The 23,191-nt window shown below is 45.1% G+C and overlaps 1 protein-coding gene across 1 annotated transcript in view; it reads left to right on the forward strand.

Moving 5' to 3' along the window:
* Nucleotides 1–23,191, forward strand: part of RFTN1 (raftlin, lipid raft linker 1) — a 199,972-nt gene that overhangs the window by 89,291 nt on the left and 87,490 nt on the right. The window contains exon 4 of the mRNA XM_068545867.1: nucleotides 15,731–15,839. Within this exon, the coding sequence (XP_068401968.1) occupies nucleotides 15,731–15,839 (109 nt within the window). The remainder of the gene's footprint in view (nucleotides 1–15,730; nucleotides 15,840–23,191) is intronic.

Genomic DNA, 23,191 nt, shown 5'->3' on the forward strand with positions numbered 1-23,191 from the left:
TCTCATCAGGATCTTTCTACTTCTAACACTGTTCCTCTTTAACTTTGTAATCATTAGGGTTAGGGTTTGGGTAGGATTTCTCAGCCTACGTAGTTTCTCAACTGTTGACACTTTGGGCCAGGGACCGTCCTGTGAGTTGTAGGATATTTGGCAGCATTCCTGGCCTCTGCCCACTTGATGCCAATAGCAAACACCCCCCACTTCCCGCCCTTGCAGTTATGACAATCAGAAATGTTTCCGGATGTTATGAAATGCCCCTGAACAGGTAAAACTGCTGCCCCTAGCTGAGAACCACTGGATTAGCGTTAGGGTGTGAAGTAAGGGGTCTAACTGTATATTTTCTTCTACCTTTGTCAACAGCATTTATTGTATGAACCTAACTTGGTGAATGAAATGCCACCTTTATCATAGGTTGGATTTCTGCATACACCCTAATTTATTCCCTATTCTTTATTGTTCCTTGGATCTATTGATTGGTTTTTGTGCTAATCCCATGCTATTTTGATTACAATAAATTACAATAAATTTGTAGTGTATATTAATATCTAGCCAAGCACTATTTTTTTCAGGATCTTGGCAACTTTGTCATATTGATTTTTCCATATATAGTCTATAGTCTAAAGTTATTTTCTTCATTTCCCAGTAAACCCTGTTGAAATTGTAATTGCATTTACATACTAATCTGAGAAGAATTTCTACCAAGTGTTTTTAAGATCATAGAGTTCAATATTATTGTTGGAAGTACATTTTTTATTCTAGAGCTTTGTGATTATTCTGAAAATTCTATGCACTGTCTAGACCAGTGGTTACCAAAGGTGGTAGACATACCACACACCTATGTTGAAAGAGGATTGAAGCTTCTGTGTATGTTTATTTATACTGAAAAATTAGGAGAGAAATTATGCATTACCAATATTTAGCATTCAGGTTGAAGGTGACGCCCTGGCTGGATGTAGATGTCAGAGGGCCCCTGTCTGTACCAAGCGGGGTGTGACGGGGTGGATCCTGGAGAAGACTGGGGTCAGAGGAACATTTGCAGCTGAGAACCCAGGGAAGTGGATTTGTGGATTATTTTTTGTAGTTTTAACTAAGTTAGCCCTGATGAAATATACACATGGCTTAAAAAATTCCTGTAAATTCATTGTAGATTGAAGAGAACACAGAATACCAGTAATGTAAATGTGAAATTCTCCTCCCTTGCCCCTCCCTTATCTTGTTCTTTGTCCTTGGAGCACCACGCCTCTCTCCCTCTCTCTCTCTCTTTCTCTCTCTCTCTCTCTCTCTCTCACACACACACACACACACACACAAACACACACAAATGGCCACATCGATCCTTCTTTCACTGTGTGTAAGAGCTTTCTTGGTGACATAAAAAAATCGATGTCTACCTATTCCAATCTGACAAAAGATGGCCAAAGAATTTTAGACTCATCAAGAAGACATTTTGCAATGTGGATTTACTTCCACTCTTGTTAACAGTGAATCTAATTTCAAGTGTATTATTATGCCTTGGAATATTAATTACTAATAATAGGAGCCTATTGCGACTACACTTTTTAAATATTGCTTATTTCATCTGTTTCTCATCTTCTAAATGTTTTGTGTGTATTGTTTTCTAACACATGTAAGATGTTGGTACAGTAGTACTCAGGAGACTCTTACTTGAGGGTTTTACGATCAAAAGCTTTGGGACCACCCATTCACGAGGCTTCCAGGTCGCACTGGTGGTTCCCGAAGCAGTTCCAGTCTTTACCTTGGTCTGTGCACTGGCAGCCTCAGCGTCACCTGGCAGCCTCTTCGAAATGCAGATCCCAGGCCCCACCCACATCTGCGGACTCCGAATTTGCATTTTAACAGGATCCCAGGGGATCAATGTGCACATCAAAGTTTCAGAACAGAGCTAAGCTGGGCTTTTCTATTAGGGAGCCACTAGGCACATATTATCAATGAAAATTAATTAAAATTAAATAAAATTAAGCATTCATTCCCTCAGTGGCACTCGCCACACTTTAGGTGCTCAGGAGCAACGTCTGGGTAGTGGCTACTGTATTGGGCAGTGCAGAGATGGAACACGTCCATCGTCTAACTCAGCAGGTTGGAGGGTGTGGGTAGGAAGACCCAGAAAAGAAGGAAACGATGAGCAAACTTGAATTGGGATGTGTGCATTAACCGTAAATAAAGAAGAGACTTCCTGTCACTCAGCTGGACGTGGCTGATGAGAGTCTTAGGAAGGGCATTCACGTGTGTAGCTACTGCTGTTATTTTTGTTTGCAGATAATGTGACTTTTCTGAACCAGTAAGTACCAGGCAGACCTGCCTTTATTCAGTGTTATCTTTGTGAAAAAATAATATTTATGCATCAGTACTACTAGTCGTCATTTCCACATGTTTCAGAGTCAGCGAGGAGCCTTGCGGGGTTCATGAGAAAGCAGGACCCTGCCCCAAGTCCGATCCCCTGTGGCGGTGGTCCTCTTTGCTGTAGTCTGGTGTGGTGGGGATTGAATTTCTCCCACAGCTACATTATACAGGGACCACTGGGGGTAAAACTTGTTTTTCTTGCCTTTTAAGGTTAAAGGTGAACTCCTTGTGTTGTGCAGTCAGTGATGGCTTATCTACCAGAGAGCCGGCTCGAGCAGTAAAGAGTGAGGCAGGATGTGGCAAGATTTCTCTAGAATAAATAGCAGCCGTGGCTCGTTAGGGGCCCATGATGCCTTGCACCCGCTTGGCAGTGCACAGCTGCCTGGGAGAGTGTGCGGTTAGGGTATCATGTGCACATCTCCCCCGTCATCTCTGGAATGTTCCAGGGGATACCAAACCCTTATCCACAGATGGGGTGCATGTCTGTTGGTGAAAAAAACAAGGGAGAAGAAAGACCAGTGACCCATCTACGAGTTGTTTCCTTCTCTCTGCTTCCTACTTCAGCACTCCCCTGATAAACTCTGTAATTAGGTGCTTTATTGAAAGATTCACTAGGATTTGTTCACTTGGCTTTTTTCTTCTTCCAGCATTTCTCAAGCTTCACTGTTAGGGGCAACTTTTGACTCCAGCAGCCTCATTTTGTTTTTGTAGATTTGGTTCACTTTGCGAAGAGGAGGTCACAGAGATTATTGGAACCTTTTCCCCGTTGATCTGAGAGCATCTTTGGGGAGCAGAAGTTTATTCCCCTCCCCCAACCCAATCACCAGCACCTGCAGGGACAAGACACACCTCAACTCTCTCTCCCATCCATTCACTTCCTCTACAGAAATTTTAGCTCTCATTTCTGCTCTCCTAAAATGTTCTTCCAACTCTTCCTCCATCATACGCAATGCTGCTTGCTTAATCTTCCTAAAATCTGTACTTCTCTATCTTCTTTTATCTAAGACCATCCATGACTCCCCTTTACCTCAGAATGAAGGCCAGTCCCGTCCTGTAGCGACACACCCCTGTCCTTTCTTTCCAACCCCGTTTCTCACTTTCTGCTCCAGCCAGCACTGCAGGGCCCACATCACAGATCTATTTCAACAGCAAATTCACCCATACATTCCCGAGGCTCCTGTTTACTGATCCAGCCGAATTAGCATAAACAAACCTCGCCTTCACGTATCTTTTACCAAACTGACCTATTTATTATTTCCACCATGTAACTCATGCTTTTTTTTTCCATCTAGATCCTTCCTAATTTCTGTTCTCATTGCCTGGAATGTCATTTTATCCATTGTCCCATGACTAATTTTCACACAGCTTCAAAGACTCTGCTTACGTGCTCTTTGCTTTTTAAAACTCCCTGATCCCTGACTGTGGAAGCAACTGAACTTTCATAGGTCTTCTCTATGGTTAGAATAAATAGCAGTGTTGGGTAGTTAGATGCCCATAGACTCTAAGTTTCTTTTTTTTTTTATTATTGAAGTGTAGTTGATTTACAAAATTATATGTTTCAGGTGTACAGCGTAGTGATTCACAATTTTTATTTAAAGGTTATGCTCCATTTATAGTTATTATAAAATATTGGCTATATTCCCTGTGTTGTACCATATCTCCTTGTAGCTTATTTTGTACCCAATAGTTTGTACCTCTGAAGCCCCTCTGCCTATGTTGCCCCTCCCCCTTTCCCTCTCCCCACTGGTAATCACTAGTTTGTTCTCCATATCTGGGAGTCTGTTTCTTTTTTGTTACATTCACCAATTTGTTTTATTTTTTAGAGTCCACGTTTAAGCGATAACATGCAGTATTTTTCTTTGACATTTCACTAAGCAAAATATGAGACTGTAAGTTTCTTGAGAGGATGTAACTCCAGCCCTTCCTGTGGTCAGTGGTCAAGCAAGTGATAAGCTCATGAAACTAGAAAAAGCCTTCTTTTCCTTTCGCGGATAGATCTTTCTCAGATGTGTAGTTCATTTTCCTCCCTACTACGCCTTTAAAACAACAAAAACAACAACACACCATTCTGATCATTCTACTTGAACCTGGCAATGCCTTGAGGGAAAAATCTGAAAATTCTGTCCTGTTTCCCAGAGATAGAGAATTTGCTTCTGTCAACTGACATTTAGTGATTTTTTTTTTTTTTTCTCTCGTTGGAGAAGTGCCTAGTAATCTAAGTTTGTGTTTGTCACCATTTCTTTCTGATTGTTCCTCAATGAAGCAAAAATAGCCCTCCTGATGAACTGCACATTCTCTCTCGTTTCTTTTCATAACTCAATTTCAAACTGTGCTTTGTGTCCTGGGAAAAAGAAGATGTTGCTTCAACTCATGATCTTTGAAGCTATCTAAGGGATTAATTAGTTGAAGTGAGATCTGTTACATGTTTATTATTTAAAAGAAGTGTGTATGATAGTTTTTATTAACATGTTTATTGTTTAAAAGGATAGTTTATAGTAGACTATAAACAGGCATCTGCTTTTTAGTGGCCTGATTTCAGCTCTGTCCATGAGACCAAAATAGGTATTCAGCTTACTGCTTGACATTTCATCTGAATAATTTGAGGATTAACCCTTTATGACTGTAACTCATAAAGCGTTACAGTCTTTGCTTGCAAACATGTTTTTTTAATGGCTTTGAAAAGGGTTCTGTCCCAGCCATTGGGAGATCAGGCAGGGTCAGTGTTGATGTCCTGACCACGGTCATGGGGAGTGGGGAGGGGAAGAATCTGCCAGGTCATTACAATGGGTGAAATATCGGACTTGGGTTTAGGGTTAGTTATTCTGACAATGATACAGTTGGATAATCTGTTTGCTCTTATCTCTTGCCTGGCATCCAGCCTCTGTGACTCACATTGGAGCATTGTGTATGGAACCCAGAGGCCAGGGACTGATGGCCCAGAGGTCAGATTCAGTCCCAAAGATGTTGGGTTACATAATAGTGATAAACATCGTTTGGAGCCAAAATTTGACATTTGTGGCCACCAAAAAGCATGACGTAATGACTCCTTTAAAAAAGTTAGAAGATTTGGCAACCCCGGCCTGGAGTTCCTAGTAATGGTTGGGATAGAAACTGCCCAGCTCACCATGGTTTCCACTGCTCCCATCGGCTCCCCAGTACGGCGGTGACTCGGCCGTGCCACTTGACATCACCCGTGCACTGGGACTTTTCCCCTGGTGGGTCAAGTTTCTCTGTAGCCACGTCGCTCTCAGAAATGGGAATGTGGAAGGGAGTCAGACAGGACTCTGTGTTTGGAGAAGAATAGGAGAGAGCGTATTTCTTGGTGGACATGAAGACCATTTCTGTATCTTTTATATGAGAACAAAGTGATTGGGTTATGTCTTTTGATCAAAAAATATCCTCTTTCACTCAGTGTTTGTGGGCCTTTGAGTTTGCTTCCCTTGGTTTGACCTTCTGACTCTCCAGCTGCCTGGGGAATGACCACACAACCCTTGGCAGATGTGGCAGTGGTGACATGAGGAGTTTGTGCACAGTTTTTATGACAGCTGATGTTTGTGTCTGAGTAATGAGGGCGACGTGACACGGAATAGGTGGTGTTTTATTATGGTCTTAAACAGCTCTGATGTCTGGGGCCAATCGTGTTGACCTCTGAGGTGCTTCGGCATGTGGGCTCTTTGCTGCCCTGCCCTACGGTTAGGAAAGGTTTGTGCATAAATGCGCAGCGTCTGAATCTGCTCTCGTGTGTTTGTTTGAGAAGCGTTTATCTAAACTTTCCTACATGTTCATGTTCAGTTTTGGCCCAAGTCCCATTTATATGGTGTCAAAGGAACAAGGACTGTTTGGGATGATGAAGAAGTTCCAGAAATGGTTGGTGGTGACGGTTGCACAACATTGTGAATGTACTTAATGACACTGAATGTATGCTTAGAAATGGCTAAAATGGTCAGTGGTATGTTATGTGTATTTTAGCACAATAAAACATAAGAAGAGTGAGGAAAGCAAGAAGTGGGAAATATTTTTGAGTTTCTCTAACTGAAAGAGGCACAGATAGAGTTGTCCATTCTTATATTTCCTTAAGGTCTGGTCCTTTTTCTGGGAGGTCTGTCTTCTTCTGAGGGGCTAGGAGTCTACATTGTTGGTCTCTACAAGTCCTTCTTTCTGTGTTTCCTCTTTTCCATGGACTTGCTCAGTTACGGCCAAGGAAAATCTCCAGGAGAGCAGCCACTGTAACACAGCCCACCTAGACCATCGTTCTCCACTCTGGTTGCCCATTAGAATCACTGGGGAGTTTCTAGAGCCCCTTGGCCCAGGCCGTACCACGGACCAATTAAATCAAAATTTGTGGGAGCTCACCGAGTGATTCCAAGGTTGAATGCAGCCAGGGTGGAGAATGCCTGCCCGACGGGACACCCGGTCTGATGCACAGAGCCCAGGGTTTGCTTGTTGGCTTGGTCCAGTGCCTAAAGTTAGGGCACATCAACGGAGATTATTCTTTTGTCCCCCAGACCCAATTATTTCAGTCATTGCCTTCATGTGATTTGAGGGGTCTCTTACATAAACGGTATAGTCAGGCCGGAGTGTTGGTGTAGTTTAGGACTAGAAACACTGACTCTGAGAATAAATATTACAGAATCAAAACAAACAAACATACACATCCCCCAGAGTGTCTGATGGCTTTCTTTCTTTTTTTTTTTTTTTTTTTTAATAACTTTTATTTGGGGATATTTTAGATTTAACAGAAAAGTCACAACCCTTAGGCCCTTCACCGAGTTTCTTCCATCATTAATATCTTACATTACTGTGGTACATTTGTCAAAACTAAGAAATTGACTTTGGTATATTACTAATAACTAAGTTGTGGATTTTATTTGGATTTCATCAATTTTTCTATTAATGTCCTTTTCCAGTTCTGGGACCCAATCTAGGGTACCACAGCATTTTGTTGTCATGTTACGATGGTTTTTGAAGACTTCGCTGGACTGTGAGGTCTTAGCTGCTTCTCCAGTGTCTGAACTGGTCAGGAGTGCTCTGCTTATGTGCCTTGTTGATGTTGCTGTGCTCTGAGAATCTGAATTCATTTTGTCTTACTCATTCTTGGCTTTCAGGACCTTGCATATCTGCGCCATGATATGCTTTCATTCCCTCTTCCTTTCAGAGACTCCCTTTGGAATGGCTGGAAATAAACCCCTCTCAACTCTCCAGTGTGTACAGGTGGGGACCCCAAGACGTGAGATGGGTCAGAGCTCTTTTTAGTTAATGCTCCCTCCAGGCCATTTCTGAGAAATGACCCAGCAGCACGGAGATGGTTTTTTTTTTTCAAGGAGCCAAGCTACTCGGAACCCAAATCGGCAGACTGATTTGACAGTCAGCCCATATAACAGGATAGTCATATATGATAATTTTTTTTTTTTTAAAGAGCAGGTGATATACAAGCTGGCTTTTTATTTTTATTTTTATTTATTTATTTATTTAAACACTATTTTATTTATTTATGGCTGTGTTGGGTCCTCGTTTCTGTGCGAGGGCTTTCTCTAGTTGTGGCAAGTGCGGGCCACTCTTCATCGCGGTGCGCGGGGCCTCTCACTATCGCGGCCTCTCCAGACGTGCAGGCTCAGTAATTGTGGCTCACGGGCCTAGTCGCTCCGCGGCACGTGGGATCTTCCCAGACCAGGGCTCGAACCCGTGTCCCCCGCATTGGCAGGCAGATTCCCAACCACTGCGCCACCAGGGAAGCCCCCAGGATAGTCATGTATGATATTAGATGTGAACTGATTTCTTCGCACCTTTTTCTGTCGGGTGGATTAAATCCAGTTTCTCTCTTGGGATTTCAAGAGGGTAAGTAAATTGAAGGGAAGATTGTAAATATGTTAATCGAAGCAATGGACGGGGTGGCTCCTACCCTCCCCTAGACGTGTTTCCTTGATTTGATGCAGGACCGCACATTCCCTTGGTTTTCCCTCTTCCCCCATGGTTGCTCCTTCTTTGTCTCCTTGGCTGCTTTCTCCTCTTTCCTCCCCACCCTCTTCATGGTGGAGGGTCCCCAAGCTCAGTCCTTGACTCTTCTCTCTCTATATTAATTGAGATCTCATTCAGTCTCATGCTCTGAATAATACCATGCAGAAGCTGATGACTCCCAGATTCACATCCTCTCCAGCCCTCTCTCCTGAAGAAGTCCAGACTCGAATATGTATTCAGCTCTCTACCAGATATCTCTCCTTGGCCGTCTGCTGGATAATGTCAGGTTCAGTGCCTAGGAAGCCGAATTACTGATCTTCTCCCCAGGCCTGTGACCACTCCCGCCCCAGCCCTTCCCCATCATAGTTGTGGCAGCATCCTCCACTCTCCCGGTGGCTGGAGCAAAAATCCTTGGGGCCATCCTCATCTGCTTTCTTCCTTTCACACCTCACAACCTGTTCTGTTCATGAGGAAGTCTTGAAGGTTCTACCTTGAAAGTATATCCAGAATCCAGCACTTCCCAGCACTGCTACGCTGCTACCAGCCCCCTTGGGGTCACCATCACCTCCCGCCTGGACCACCGGGTTAGTCTCTTAGCGGCCCCCTACAGCCAGAAGGATCCTTTTAAAATAAACATGTACCCAGTTCTATATATAAAACGGATAACCAACAAGGACCTACTGTAGGGCACAGGGAACTCTACACAATATTTTGTAGTAACCTATAAGGGAAAAGAATCTGAAAACGTTATATATATATATATATATATAAAATGTATAACTGAATCACTGTGCTGTACACCTGAAACTAACACGATGATATTGTAAATCAACTATACTTCTATAAAAATAAAATAAATCAGATGGTGTCACTTCTCCGTTCAACAAGGGCTTCCCCTGTCGTTCTGAGTAAAAGCCAGTGTCTTCACCGTGGCCTGTAAGTGCTACATTCTCTGACTCCCCTTTGGCTCGCCGACCTCATCTCCTCTTCCTCTTCTGCCCCTGGTTCACTGAGCTCCAGCCACAGGGCTTTTTTGTACGAGCTCACCTTAGGGCCTTTGCACTGGCTGTTCCTCTGCCTGGAAGCTTCTTTCCTGGCTGTCAGCACGGTCACCTCCCATAGATCTTTATTCCAAGTGTCGCCTTCTCAGTGAGGCTGCCCTGACCACCCTCATAAAAACTGCAGCTTCCCACCGCTCGTGATTCTCTACACCTTGCTGTTTCTTTTTTCTTTAACGCTTACCACTGTTGAACATACTCTCTGTGCTCATGAGTATTTCTTGTTTGTTGCCTGTCTCCCTCCACCAGGTTGTGAGCTCCGTGAGGGCAGAGATTTTGTCTCTTTTGTCTGTTGATGCTAAAGAAGAGTGTCTGGCACAAAGTAGTAGTGTGATCAATATTCGTTGAATGAATGAGTAATTAGGAACTATGAAAAGGGCTAGGAACGCACTTAAAGATGATAGAAGTAGATCAGCAGCTGCTAATATTTGTTGAACCCAGACTTCTTGCCATGCTCAATGCTAAGGGCTTTACATGCTTTTGTCTTATTTAATACTTACAAGGATGCCAAGAGATAGCTACTCATAATATTCCCATTTGACAGTGAAAGAAACTGAGGCATAGAATGTTTAAATAAATTGTCCAAAGGCACACAGCTGGGAAATGATCCACCTCTAGTTAGCTTTAGGACCTGCAGCCTCTAACTAATAAATCTAGAGGAAATTATGGAGGGGAGGTATGCAGGGAGACAGGGAAGCATATTTCATTGTTAGCAATGCTCTTCTCAGAGTGTCTGCATTTAATCTCAGTGTATTTACTGCTAATTTTTAGATAAGGGAGGCTTTGGCAGGTAGTTAATCCTACACCTCCGGAAGTGCATTCTGTGTCCCTCTTTTTTTTTTATTGTTTAGACCCAGATCTTTCTGTCCCTTCTGGAAGTGGAAGCCAGTGGGCTTCAGTCCAGGCGGACGTTTGGTGGTTTCCAGTATCCTTTTCCAGGACGACACAAGGGCACGTCCTTTGGGGGAACATAAGTGGTGTTTCCCCTCCCCCACAGGAGGGTGCAGATCCCTGCTCAGCCAGTGATGCATCTTAAGGATTCTTAGGAACTTGACTGACTGCAGGACATCTACTCCCCTGTGCTGTGGTCCCTCGGGGGCCAGGTCATGGTTCCTGGACTCACTTCTAGGGCATGTCAGTGTGGTCAGGGTGGTCCTTGCCCTCTGGGACATGAAACACTCATCACCTGTCAGAGGCTCTTCTCAGGTGTCTGGCTGGATCTTGGGGCCTGAGCCTAGACCCAGCTACCAGTAGGAAGCCTGGTCTGAGCATGAAGCTGCCGTGTCTTCCTGCTCGGCAACTGCATGAGTTTTCTACACTCTGTAATAAATTACCACGAGTTTAGTGGTTCCAACAACATACATTTATGATCTCAGTTTCTGTAGCTTTTCTGGACTCTCTGCTTCAGGTCTCATCAGGCTGCAGTGGAAGTATTGGCTGGGGCTGCAGTCTCATCAGGGGCTTGACTGGGGAAAGGTCTGCTCCCAAGCTCCATTCAGTTGTGGGCAGAATTCATCTCCTAGGGCTGAGATCTCTTGATGGCTGTCATCCAGGGACTGCCCACACGGTGCCCTGGCAGCCAGCAAGGGCAGGGTCTAGCTCTCATCTGCTAAGGTGGAGTCTTATGGCGTCACGTCATCATGAGAGGGATCTCCTATCCCTTTGCCTGGTTCTTTTGATTAGAAGCACATCGCAGGCCCTGGCCCCACTCAGGGGGAGGGACTCTACAAAGGCATGAACACCAGAAAAGGAAGGTCATTGGGGGTCACCTTAGAGCAACCACGGTCACTGCCCTCCCTCCACCCAACCTCCCCCCCCCAGTGCTGAGGAGCCCAGATGCTCCCACTGGCAGCCCTGTAGGCAAGCTTCAAGCTTTTGTGGATTTGATACAGTTTTTCACAGGGCTTCTGGCAGGGAGGGGCTTTCTGTGTGACTGTGCCACCCACCCAGCTCTGGCCTCGCCCCTCACAGAGTGCTGACTTGAGGGCTTGGGCATCTGTCCTCGGAGTAGTCAGGGGTCCTTGCCACCCCTCTCCCCTGCAGCCACTCTTCAATGTTCCAACCCTTTCATTTTAAGCTATGGAGGTAATTCCTGTAAGGCAGGGGAGACCTTTAGTTACTCACCTATTCCTCCAATATGCATGGCTTTGTTTTCAAGTGACCATAGGCCGAGATGTGAGTTTTCATGTTTCATCTAGAAAATTTATAATAATGCCTATTTTTGTCCACCTTTTGTGCTTCTTTCAGTTCAGATATAACTGAGTTAATTATCTGATGAAATGAACCAGAGCTCCTTTCCTCCTCAGAGTACTTCTTGTTCTAGAAGCAAAGCTGAGAGTTATTAGATCCTGTACTAACAATTATCCCTTGTGAGTCTAGTGAGTTGGGCCTGTGAGTTGTTTAAAGACAGACCCGTCTTCCCTCCATTCATTTTATAGGTGTTTTACAGAGTGGATACAGTGTTGACTTATTTTATTTTATTGTTTTGGTTTCTTATTGAAGGATTCTTTTTTTTAATTGAAGTACAGTTGATTTATAATGTTGTGTTGGTTTCAGGTGTACAGCAAAGTGATTCAGTCATATATATATATATTCAGTTTTATATATATATATATATATATATATATATATATATATATTCTTTTTCAGATTCTTTTCCTTTATAGAAAATATAAGATATTGAGTATAGTTCCCTCTGCTATACAGTAGGTCCTTTGTTGTTTATCTATTTTATATATAGTAGTGTGTATATGTTAATCCCAAACTCCTAATTTATCCCTCTCTCCCTTCCCCCTTTGGTAACCATAAGTTTGTTTTCTATGTCTATTCTGTTTTGTAAATAAGTTCCTTTGTATCATTTTTTAGATTCCACATATAAATGATATCATATGGTATTTGTCTTTGTCTAGCTTACCTCAGTTAGTAAGATAATCTCTAGGTTCATCCATGTTGCTGCAAATGGCATTATTCATTCTTTTTAATGGCTGAGTAATATTCCATTGTATATATGTACCACATCCTCTTTATCTATTCATCTGTTGATGGACATTTATGTTGTTTCCATGCTTTGGCTATTGTGAACAGTGCTGCTGTGAACATAGGGGTGCATGTACCTTTTTGAATTATAGTTTTGTCTGGGTACATGCCCAGGAGTGGGATTGCTGGATCATATGGTAATTCTATTTTTAGTTTTCTGAGGAACCTCCATACTGTTTTCCTTAGCGACTGCACCAGTTTACATTCCCACCAACGTGTAGGAGGGTTCCCTTGTCTCCAAACCCTCTCTGGCATTTGTTATTTTTAGATTTTTTGATTATGGCCATTCCGACCAGTGTGAGGTAGTTTGATTTGCATTTCTCTAATAATTGGTAATGTTGAACATCTTTTCATGTGCCTGTTGGCCATCTGGATGTCTTCTTTGGAAAACTGTCTATTTGACTTATTTTCAATGTTTACTATTTTTCACCCTAGTCATTTAAAATGTCAGTGAGGGGACTTGCCTGGTGGTGCAGTGGTTAAGAATCTGCCTGCCAATACAGGGGACATGGGTTCGATCCCTGGTCTGTGAAGATCCCACGTGCCCCGGAGCAACTAAGCCCATGCGCCACAACTACTGAGCCTGCACTCTAGAGCCAGCAAGCCACAACTACTGAGCCTGTGAGCCACAACTAATGAAGCCCGAATACCTAGAGCCCGCACACCGCAACGAAGAGTAGCCCCCGCTCACTGCAAATAGAGAAAGCCTGTGCGCAGCAACGAAGACCCAACACAGCCAAATATAAATAAATAAAAATAAATACATTTATAAAAAAACAAAACAAAAAAAATAAAATAAAATGTCCGTGGGTATTTATAAATAACCTTGTACAGTCTGGTGTTAGTCCCTGTGTGACAGCAGCGGGGATTTCACATCCTATTTTCCTCCTCCTATTCCTGCCTTTGTTGTTTGAGATCCCACATGATGCATATGACAGTATCTTGACTAAGTCTTCTCTTTCAAAAGTCTGGAATCTTCTGCTTTAGTTCATCTTAGCATGTCTTTTGTTTAGGGTGGGGAGAGAGTAAGAACATGGGGGTAAAAGGGAGAACATGAGTCTAATTTCTGATGAAGTTTTTAGGCGAGAAGGCTGGGGTTCAGAATTGGTTGATTCTTTATTCCCGTCTTGCCCCTAGGTTCTTCATGACCTTTTTTTTTTTTTTTTTTTCTTAGATTCCATATATATATGTGTTAGCATATGGTATTTGTTTTTCTCTTTCTGACTTACTTCACTCTGTATGACAGACTCTAGGTCCATCCACCTCACTACAAATAACTCCATTTCGTTTCTTTTTATGGCTGAGTAATATTCCATTGTATATATGTGCCACATCTTCTTTATCCATTCATCTTTGATGGACACTTAGGTTGCTTCCATGTCCTGGCTATTGTAAAGAGAGCTGCAATGAACATTTTGGTACATGACTCTTTTTGAATTATGGTTTTCTCAGGGTATATTCCCAGTAGTGGGATTGCTGGGTACTAGAGAATGGACTTGAGGATATGGGGAGGGGGAAGGGTAAGCTGTGACAAAGTGAGAGAGTGGCATGGACATATATACACTACCAAACGTAAAATATATAGGTAGTGGGAAGCAACCGCATAGCACAGGGAGATCAACTCAGTGCTTTGTGACCACCTAGAGGGGTGGGATAGGGAGGGTGGGAGGGAGGGAGATGCAAGAGGGAGGAGATATGGGGACATATGTATATGTATAACTGATTCACTTTGTTATAAAGCAGAAACTAACACACCATTGTAAAGCAATTATACTCCAATAAAGATGTTAAAAAAAAAAAAAAAGAATTGGTTGATTCTTTTGCAATTAGTTTATTCCAGTTTGGCCCGTTCGGAATCAGTTGATTCTTTTACGTTTCAAAAGTATGCACCTCAGTCCCTATCCCTGAAAGGATATGTTAGAGAGAAAAATAAAATAAATTATTGACATTTGCTTACCCAATCACAGTTGCGCACCTGGGGAAAACCAAATCCTCTTTAATTTTTCCACTTTTGAATTTCGTGTGAATCATATTCAGATGGTTAATGGCAGCATAAATTACTTTGAATGATATGTAAGACGCCTAGAAATTCATCTTTAAAATATTATAGCAAATAGCCATTCAGAAACTGTTTATTTGGTGGGATATATGTGTCTCAGGAATTCAGTATGAAGACGCCCGTCCTGGCTACACCTGCTCTCACAGGGGCTGCAGGGGCCCCTCCTTGGTAGGGACCCTCCTAAGCCGGCTGGGAGAGCCCTGCTCTGCCCTCGGCTGTGGAGAGTTGCTGTACACGTGGTGTGAGCCCTGGAGAGCCCGGCCCTGGTCTCCAAGTCCCCCTTCCCACGAGGAAAGGGCGCGGTCTGCCAGCCCTTGACTGATGTTCACTTCCTGTTGTCTGACGTCCGTCAGGGCCAGCCAGTCACCTTCAGTTTCTGACAACCATGTGGCTCCCAGGAGTCCCTCAGCCCCATAGTGTCACCCAGGGGTCCCTCAAAGGAGTGACACGGAGTGGTGGGATTTCCTTCTGGTGACCACTTGCTGCTGTTTGTCCCAAGTGCACCCAGCATTGGGTCACGTGCACATCTATATGGGGGGGACGGGGAAGCAGCCCCACCACCTGGTGGGGGGGCAGTGATGGGGGGCAGGGCACGCTGGACGCCTCCGTCTCGACCGCAAGGTGTTCGGTGTTTGCTTCAGACAGCCTTTCACGTCCGTTCTTGTCCCAGGATTTCTACTTCAGTTGCCTTATATTCTTTTCTTCATGCATCTTTAGTTTTGATAGATTTTGTCGGATTGCCCTCTGTAGGGGTTGAACCCTTTAAAAGTCTTTTAAAAATTAATTTTTAATTTTCTAAGTGATACGTGAATATATTCTCTTCCAAAAAAGTGAAAAAATTAGAGATACAGCCAAAGTCACTTTTGATCACTAGCACCATCCCTGCCCGATTCCCACACTGGACCTCACTATCCCCCCAGAGGTCACTGCTATTATTGGTTTGCCAATGGGAAATATACATTACTGGAGTGTGTGTGTGTGTGTTGTTTAAGGTATAAACCATATTGTACTAAACCCATCATTCTATAATGATGTGTTTTCCTTGATGATATGTCTTGGAGGTCTTTCCATGAAGTATTAATAGGTCCCTCTATATTATTTGAGTTGTTAACCATAAATTATTTTTTCAGAACTGCCTTTTTGACAGTTACTTTCAGGAAAGAAATTAGGATTTCATTCAACACCCAGTGATTCTTTTTTTTTTAATATATATATTGTGCAAAATCTTAACTTGTGCGTGTGTGTGTGCTTCTCTTTTCAGATCTCAGAACCCTGATCTTCACAATGAAGGCTACATCTTGGAATTAGATTGCTGTTCTTCCCTAGACCACCTGACAGACCAAAAAATCATCCCAGAGTTCATTAAGAAGGTGAGTGCTGCAGTCAGGGTGCAATTGAAAGGGCTGGCCGAGAGCTTGCCTGAGTGAATGGCTGGGGGCTGGCTGAGGGCAGGTGGGCTGCACTCCCCAGGCCTGTTCTGACACGGGACTTTGGGTGGCCTCATGGGGGGCAGTCCACTCCCACTCAGGCTGGCCTTGGCTCTGGAACAAGGTGGCTTCCCCTCCTCCCAGGATGGCAGACCCTGTGTTTTTAGGGCTGGAGTGGCATTAACAGCTGACAGGCCTGCCGGCCCACTGCCAGGACCCCCTTCAAATCCTCAGGGTGGTGTGAGTCCCCCAGATCCCACCTTCCATTCCCCCTGTGGGTCTTCATTGTCACGAGCCCCCTTTCTTTCCTAGAGCGGGAGCGTGCCACAGTCCGGTGACCACTGGCATGCGATCATTCCAGGGAAAATTGCCTCATTGCAGGGGGTTCATTTTCTGCCCTGAAATATGTCTGGTTTTGAACTTCTCTTTGAGCCATATGAGGTTTCCTGCCTAATTGCAGGGTGCGCTGAGTTTCAATACGCTGACGTTTACTGCAGGAGGAATGTCCTTGCCGAAACTGGGGCTAAGTTCATCGCTTCATGCTTGCCTTGTCCTCCCCTTCCCGGTCTCCCAAAATAATTGGCAGTTCCCCATCATGTAGAGGTGATTGTGGTTTGTCTGAGATCCAGTCAATCAATTAGTGAATTCTTTAATAAATATTGTTGGCTGTTGTCAGGCCAGAAATAGTACTAGGTGCTGGCACACAGAGAACAAAATAGCTGTGGTCCCTGCCCTCGTGTCCTCACAGTGAAGGCTCTTCTGAACCCGAGAGATGACCATGACCAGGAGGGAAGCAGCAGACAGACAGGGTGTGGTGTGGGAATCGGGGGGGGGTGGCGCCTCAGGCTGAGACAGTAGGATTAGGCCTGATGGGGCCGCAGTGGGCGGGTTGGGGTCCCTCCGAACAGAGGGAGCAGCGTGTGTGAGGGCCTGAGGGGAATGAAAAGAAGATCAGAGGACCTTTGGCAAGAAGGGGGCCATGAGGGGTGGAAGGAAGGGCCAGGACTCGGCTGTGAAAGCAACAGGAGGCCGTGGAGAGAAGTTCTGCAGAAAAGTGGAATAATTGGATGGTCCCTTTAAACAACCAGTGATTCTTTTGTTTCGGTTCACTCTCTGCCTCCCTCTCTTCAACGTTTGTGGAGTGTTCAGGCTCTACAAGGCCCTGGGAATAACCACTCGGGTATGATGGGAGCCGAGACTCGTAACCCAGGAATCGGATGACCTCTTAGGTCAGACATTTGGGTAATTTTACTAGGACGATGAAGACTCTTTCTGCTATGGTAGAATTCAGATCATTTTTAAGAAGTGGGAGGAAAAGCAGTTTTAGTTGACACATGCCTAAGCCTGAGAATATGGGTGCTTTCATAACTCAGAGAGATGTCTGTATAAATAGGGCCATCTTCTTTGGATTGCTGCAAATAAAATGTTCTCATAAACTTGGTAGGGGCATTCTAGAGATGGGATTTACCCCGTGATCTGAGCACTGGGGAAAAATAGTTGTAGAAATGGTTTTGTAATTAGACTCAGATGCTTGGAATATTTGAGGGGCAGGTTGGTAAGACGAGGGCATCGGCTCTGGCCATACTGTCAAACAGGCTCTTTTAAAAACATGAGATTTGGCGCTTTTGTCTTAACCAAACCAGATCACTGCGGGACTGACCCGTTGCCTTGTGGCCATCTCAGGTCGTAAACAGCCTGCTGAGTGGACGGACACTCAGATGCCGTGTGTCTGCAGTGCCTGCGGTGCAGGTGGGCGTCTGTCCCACAGAGGACAGAACCTCAGAGTTACGGTTTATATGCCCTGAAGGACATCAGCCACTTTTGTGTTAACTTTTACTTTTATCCCAACATTCTTTTCCCCCCACTGATTGTGTGTGTGTGTGTGTACACATGGCAGTATCTCATGATTCAATAATTGGTTAAATCGATCATTGACACCTGCTCATTCTATGTTTGTATAAGAATTCTGTTTTTAACATTAAAAAAATTATTTTTTTTATTGAAGTATAGTTGATTTACAATGTCGTGTTAGTTTCAGGTGTACAGCACAGCGATTCAGTTATAAATATGTATATGTGTATATACATGCATACATATATACGCACACACACATATATTCTTTTTCATATGCTTTTCCTTTATACATTATTACAAAATATTGAGTATAGTTCCCTGTGCTATACAGTTGGTCCTTGTTGTTTATCTGTTTCATATATAGTAGTGTATTTATGTTAATCCTAAACTCCTAATTTATCCCTCCCCCAACCTCTCTTTGCCTTTGGTAACCATAAGTTTGTTTTCTGTGTCTGTGGGTCTATTTCTGTTTTGGAAATAAGTTCACCCGTATCCTTTGGTTAGATTCCGCATATAAGTGACACATGATATTTATCATTCTCTGTCTGGCTGACTTCACTTAGTATGATAATCTCCATGCGATTCTGTTTTTAACATTTTGAAGATGATACACTTTAAAGCCCACTGTGCCCTCCTGCCCCTGCCTTACCTGTACCCCTGGTTTTCAAATACAAATGACTGAGTTCAGGAAGACTAGACAACTTGCACACTCGGGTAGCACTGAGATTTCTGAGCCAGAATTGGTCTCCAGATGTGTATCTCGGAGTCTCTCACCTCTTTTTCTCTCGATAGAGACACAGTTCATGGTTGCGGTCAGCAAAGTGGAAGGGAAGCTCCCCACTCTGGAGAGCCCAGGTGTTGAGGTGGCCCGGCCATTTGGCCCTGCCCTGTCGGTCCGTGGCCGGGGGCTCCATCTGGGAGGATCTAGTGTTTCTGGCTGTCACTGCTGGCTGTGGCTCTAGTTCTAGGCCAGTGGCCATGACAACCAGGAGAAGAGGTACAAAATGTTGGGACTGGGCCCCCTTCCCTTTGCTCCCTTTTTCTGTTGTTGGACATGATTTCTGGAGAAAACCCCACCTCTGGTGCAAAGAGGAGAGGAATGGGGGCCTCTCTGCAAGGTCAACAGCTGTTGCAGCTGATGGCTGAATTGCACACGTGTGTACATTTTTCTGTCATCACACGGGTAGAAGACTGCAGGAGTTCCCTGGGAAGAAAGACAGTAAAAATTATTTTGTGTATTTTTAGTAAATATTTAATGAATAGCTTGGTCCCTATATATGTATACGTGTGTGTGTGTGTGTGTGTGTGTGTGTGTGTGTGTGTGTATAACAAGTGGTGACACTTGCTAATTGCCATTCACTTAGGCCAAGATGAAGCTGTGTCACTGGCAGCTACTGCCTACAGCCATTCCTTTTTTATCTGGGTCATTATTTTGTGTGAAATAATGGCTCCTGTCCCTATGACAAGTAGATCCATCTTACGATGAGAGGGTAATTAACTCATTTTGTCACTGTGCCGTCATCCAGGATAAGCTCATATTCTTCTCTGCACAGTAGAATTAAACTCAGAGTGATTAGAATTTTTCTTTTCTTCAGAACAATGCCTCAGTGTTGTTTTTCCACCAAATGTTTTAAATTAGCAGAACCTTTGGATAGAGGACATGGATGCAGGGAGGGAAAGGAGATTTCATTATTTTCCACAATGAGGAAAAATAAAGTCATTTCTATCTGTGTCATGTAAAATTAGCTGAAGATGCCGTAATTCACAGCCCCCCTCCGTCACGATTTCACACGGAGGGTGAAGGGGGCTGTATAAGAAAGATGACTCTCTTCCTTTCCGTGTGGCCTAATGATGCTCTGAGCAATTTGCCTGATCAAATTAAGCCTGGGCTACTGCACTGTGTTTTTCCCTCTGGTACCCTGCTGTGCTCCATCCAACTGACCCTTTATGTAAATTATTTATTATGGCCCACAGAACATTTAAGATACAGTTTTATGGGCAGACTGGGAGAGAATACATTTTCCAAAGCCCTAGAACCGAACGCTCGAGAGACAGTTGCAAGGCTGGGAGAACTCCGGTGCTGCCTCTGTTCCTTTGAGACAAAGGTTCAGCCTGCCAGGGAACTCCCGGAGAGCCTGTTTCGTGTGGCTGGTGTGTTTGTGGGACCCTTTGGAATTTCTGTTCTCCAGAGTTCCCAGAGGATTGTAAAGAAGACAGGGTGATACGGAATGAAGAGTCAACACGTTCATCTTCGAATGACTTTGCATTCTTTGGAGCTTCTTGGGAAAGTGTCTGGATGTTTCGAAAGCACTTTAAAGTTTGCCGAGTCATGGCACACGTTTTCTGGTTGGTGCTGCACAGTATTTCTGTTCCGGGGGCCACGCTGGCAGTGATGTCTCCCTTCTAGACCGGAGGAGACAGCTCAGAGAGGACGGGGGCTTTGCCAGGGGCTGGGACTGCAGAGCGATGGGGCCTGGCCTGGCCTGCCAATGGGGGGGGGGCAGGTTGGCCCCAGCGGGTGCCCATGGAGCTGGGGAGGAGCAGGAGGGTCTGTGGCCGGGTGGCCTGGGAAGGCTGTGGAGACGTGAGCTAGAGGATGGGGGCTCTGAACAGCAAGTGATGGGCGCTGGCGGAGGTGGAGGGGCCTGGTGGACATTGCTGTTCCTGGTGTGGATGGGAGCGTGGAGGAAAGGCTCAAGGCTGAGAAAGAGCCACGTCCTGATTGGCTGGAGTTTAGGAGGGACAATGGGAGGAGGAAGGCTGTTCTGGGCACGGTTCTTTTGGTTACGTGAAAGGGAGCCCTACTCAAGCCAGCTCAGGTGAATTGGGGGTGGGGAGAGAGGGTTCCTTCCTCTAAAGATGCAGGAAATGGCCTGGAGTCTCAGGCTCCAGGAGCAAGAATTCCCTTGGGGCAGGAATACAAGGGAAAAAAAAAAAGGTGAATTGGTCTCTCTGTATTATGTGCTGCTGGCTCCTATTTATGCATATATAGGTTAATTTGAATTTTAAATGGGATTTTACTGCACAGAGGGAATCCCCCTAGATCCCAGGCAGACCCTGTGCTGAAGGGCTGTTACAAGCACTATACGCTTAACCCTCATCTCTCCCTTCTGAAGCCTTATCCCCATTTTACAGGTGAAGAAACTGAGGCACAGAGAAACTATGCAGTTTGCCCAAAGTTACACCTGGGAAAGGGAGGACTAGGGTTGGAACCCAGCCTGTCTGGTCCAGGGGCCACACTCCTGACCACTGGGCCCTGCCACCGCTTCTGCGGAGCCCTCAGGAACTGGGAGGGAGCCATCCAAGCCAGAAGGCCGGGTTGGGCATGGGAGGCAGGGAGGCAGTTGGGTGTAACCGTGTCTGGTACGTGGAGACAGATTTCGGAGCAAGTGCAAGGCCTCCCCTGAGTGGAGTCTGGGGCTGCAGGCCTGGTTGCCCAGGGGAGAAAGCCACACCCCCTGCCATTGTACGGGCGAGACTTCAGGGCCTCACCTTCAGACCCTCAGCCCTGGGCTCTCACTTTCTCAGATTAACTCCTTTTATGATGGACCTGAAGGACCTACTTAGAACTAGGTTTCGGTTTTCACTGGACCACGGAGCCTTTGGAATGAAGACATTGAGGGGAAGCAAGGCAGACCCCTGCGAGGTTCTGTGTGGAGAAGCTCAGAAACTCAGTGGCCTGGATTAAACTACAGGCATTGCCCTTCAGAAAACCAAACGATGCTGCTTACATCTTGTCCTAAAGAAGAGAACCCGACAGGTATTTCAAATCTCAATGTCTCCTTTTAATGAAACAGAATATCTCAAATCCCCAGGATTATGAAACTTTGCCTGTGGTATCTGAATGACTCATCGTTTATTCTGGCTAATTGTTGAGTATTCGGGGCTTCATTTCTACAAGTGCTGTGCAGGGTCTAATTTTAATTAGTGCGAGGTGCCGACTCAGAGTGAAAGGGAAATTATATTAAAAAGGCTTCCCTTTCCTCACTGCGCCCTCATCTACTCTCAAACCAAGGGAATCGTGACATTTTTTACAAGGCTGCCCTGGTAGGGCTGGGGAAGAGGTTAAGGGAAACTGGAGTGTGGTTCTAGCAGTGAGCGTGCCCTTGGCGTGCAGGGAAGTGGCTCAGGGCTAGGGCTGGACAGCGGAGGGGCTGAGGCACTGCTGGGGGATGGGGTGTCCTGTTCCCTGTTGTGTCTCCAGAACTTAATACATATTTGTCGAGTGATTGAACAAATTAAAAGAGAAATGCAGAGGAAGAATCATTAAGACTTTGCGTCATAGAGGAGGGAGGGGAGCCTGACATGACACTCAGGGGACTGAAGTGTCAGGCGGGGTCATTTGCGAGGGTGAGGAGGAACACGCAGCCCGAGGAGCCATTTGGGGGCGAGAGGTAATGAGGCTGGTGGTGGGCGTGTTTGGGACCGAGGGGCCAGTGGGACCCTCTGGGAAACATTCCAGAAGGCAGGTATGGTTACACTGGAGCTTGGGAGGAGGCAGGGAATGGGGACGTAGTTGAGGGGCAGGTGAGACGGTGGCGAAGCGGCTCAGGGGGTTGTCTGGGGGTCACATGCCCATCTCAAGGGGGCAGGCACCACATAGCCTCAGCCCACTGCTGCCTCATGGAAAATACAGACCCAGGACCCTAAGGTCTTCTGTTGCTTGGCTGGCTCGCTGGTTGGCTTTGTTTTAGAGAAGTGGATAATGTTTTTTATTTTCTTATTGGGAAGTCTTGGTTTCTCAATGTAAGCAGATAGATCCATCAAAGAACTGCAAGATCTAGACCAGATTCTCTGATTGATTCTCTGTGGTGAAGGACCAGGTTTTGTTTGTTTTGTTCTTTTCCAGTTCATTAAGGAGGGATGCTTTTGTAAAATACAGTGAAACATGGCGGCAACGTTGAAGAGCTAGAAAAGTATATAAATGCTTTCTCTTGCTTTGTGTACCTATCTTGTCACAAACTGGTACCAGAAAGTTGGGGGGCCAGCAGTGGGCCCAGGACCACATTTTGAGTAGCCCCCGGCTAAGATGGCAGAGACGTGGACGGGATGAACTCATGATGGGAGAGCTCCCTCATTCCTGCAGAGGGAGAGAGGAGAGAGCTCTGGGGAGGATCCGGAGAAGGAGAAAAAGAAATGGCTTTTAAATGAAGCAGGGGGAGAAAGGGAAGAGTGTGCTGTTCCAGAATCTGCGGGAAGAGACCAGGGAATACCATAACAGCAGGAAGGAGGTCCAGTTGGAACCCACTGGGGGTGCTAGGTCGCCCACTGGGTTTGACCACTGGAGGCCACTGATAAATCTCACAAGAGCAATTTTTAAGGGATGGGGCAGGCAGAGACCCCTCACTTTCTGGGTTTAAGAATATGTAAGTATAGAGAGAGGCTAAGACAGGGTACAGGTCGAAGGAATTCTTGTTAGTTGGTTTTGAATAGGAGAATTG

Source organism: Eschrichtius robustus, chromosome 6 (genome assembly GCF_028021215.1).
Source record: "Eschrichtius robustus isolate mEscRob2 chromosome 6, mEscRob2.pri, whole genome shotgun sequence".
Classification (NCBI taxonomy): domain Eukaryota; kingdom Metazoa; phylum Chordata; class Mammalia; order Artiodactyla; family Eschrichtiidae; genus Eschrichtius; species Eschrichtius robustus.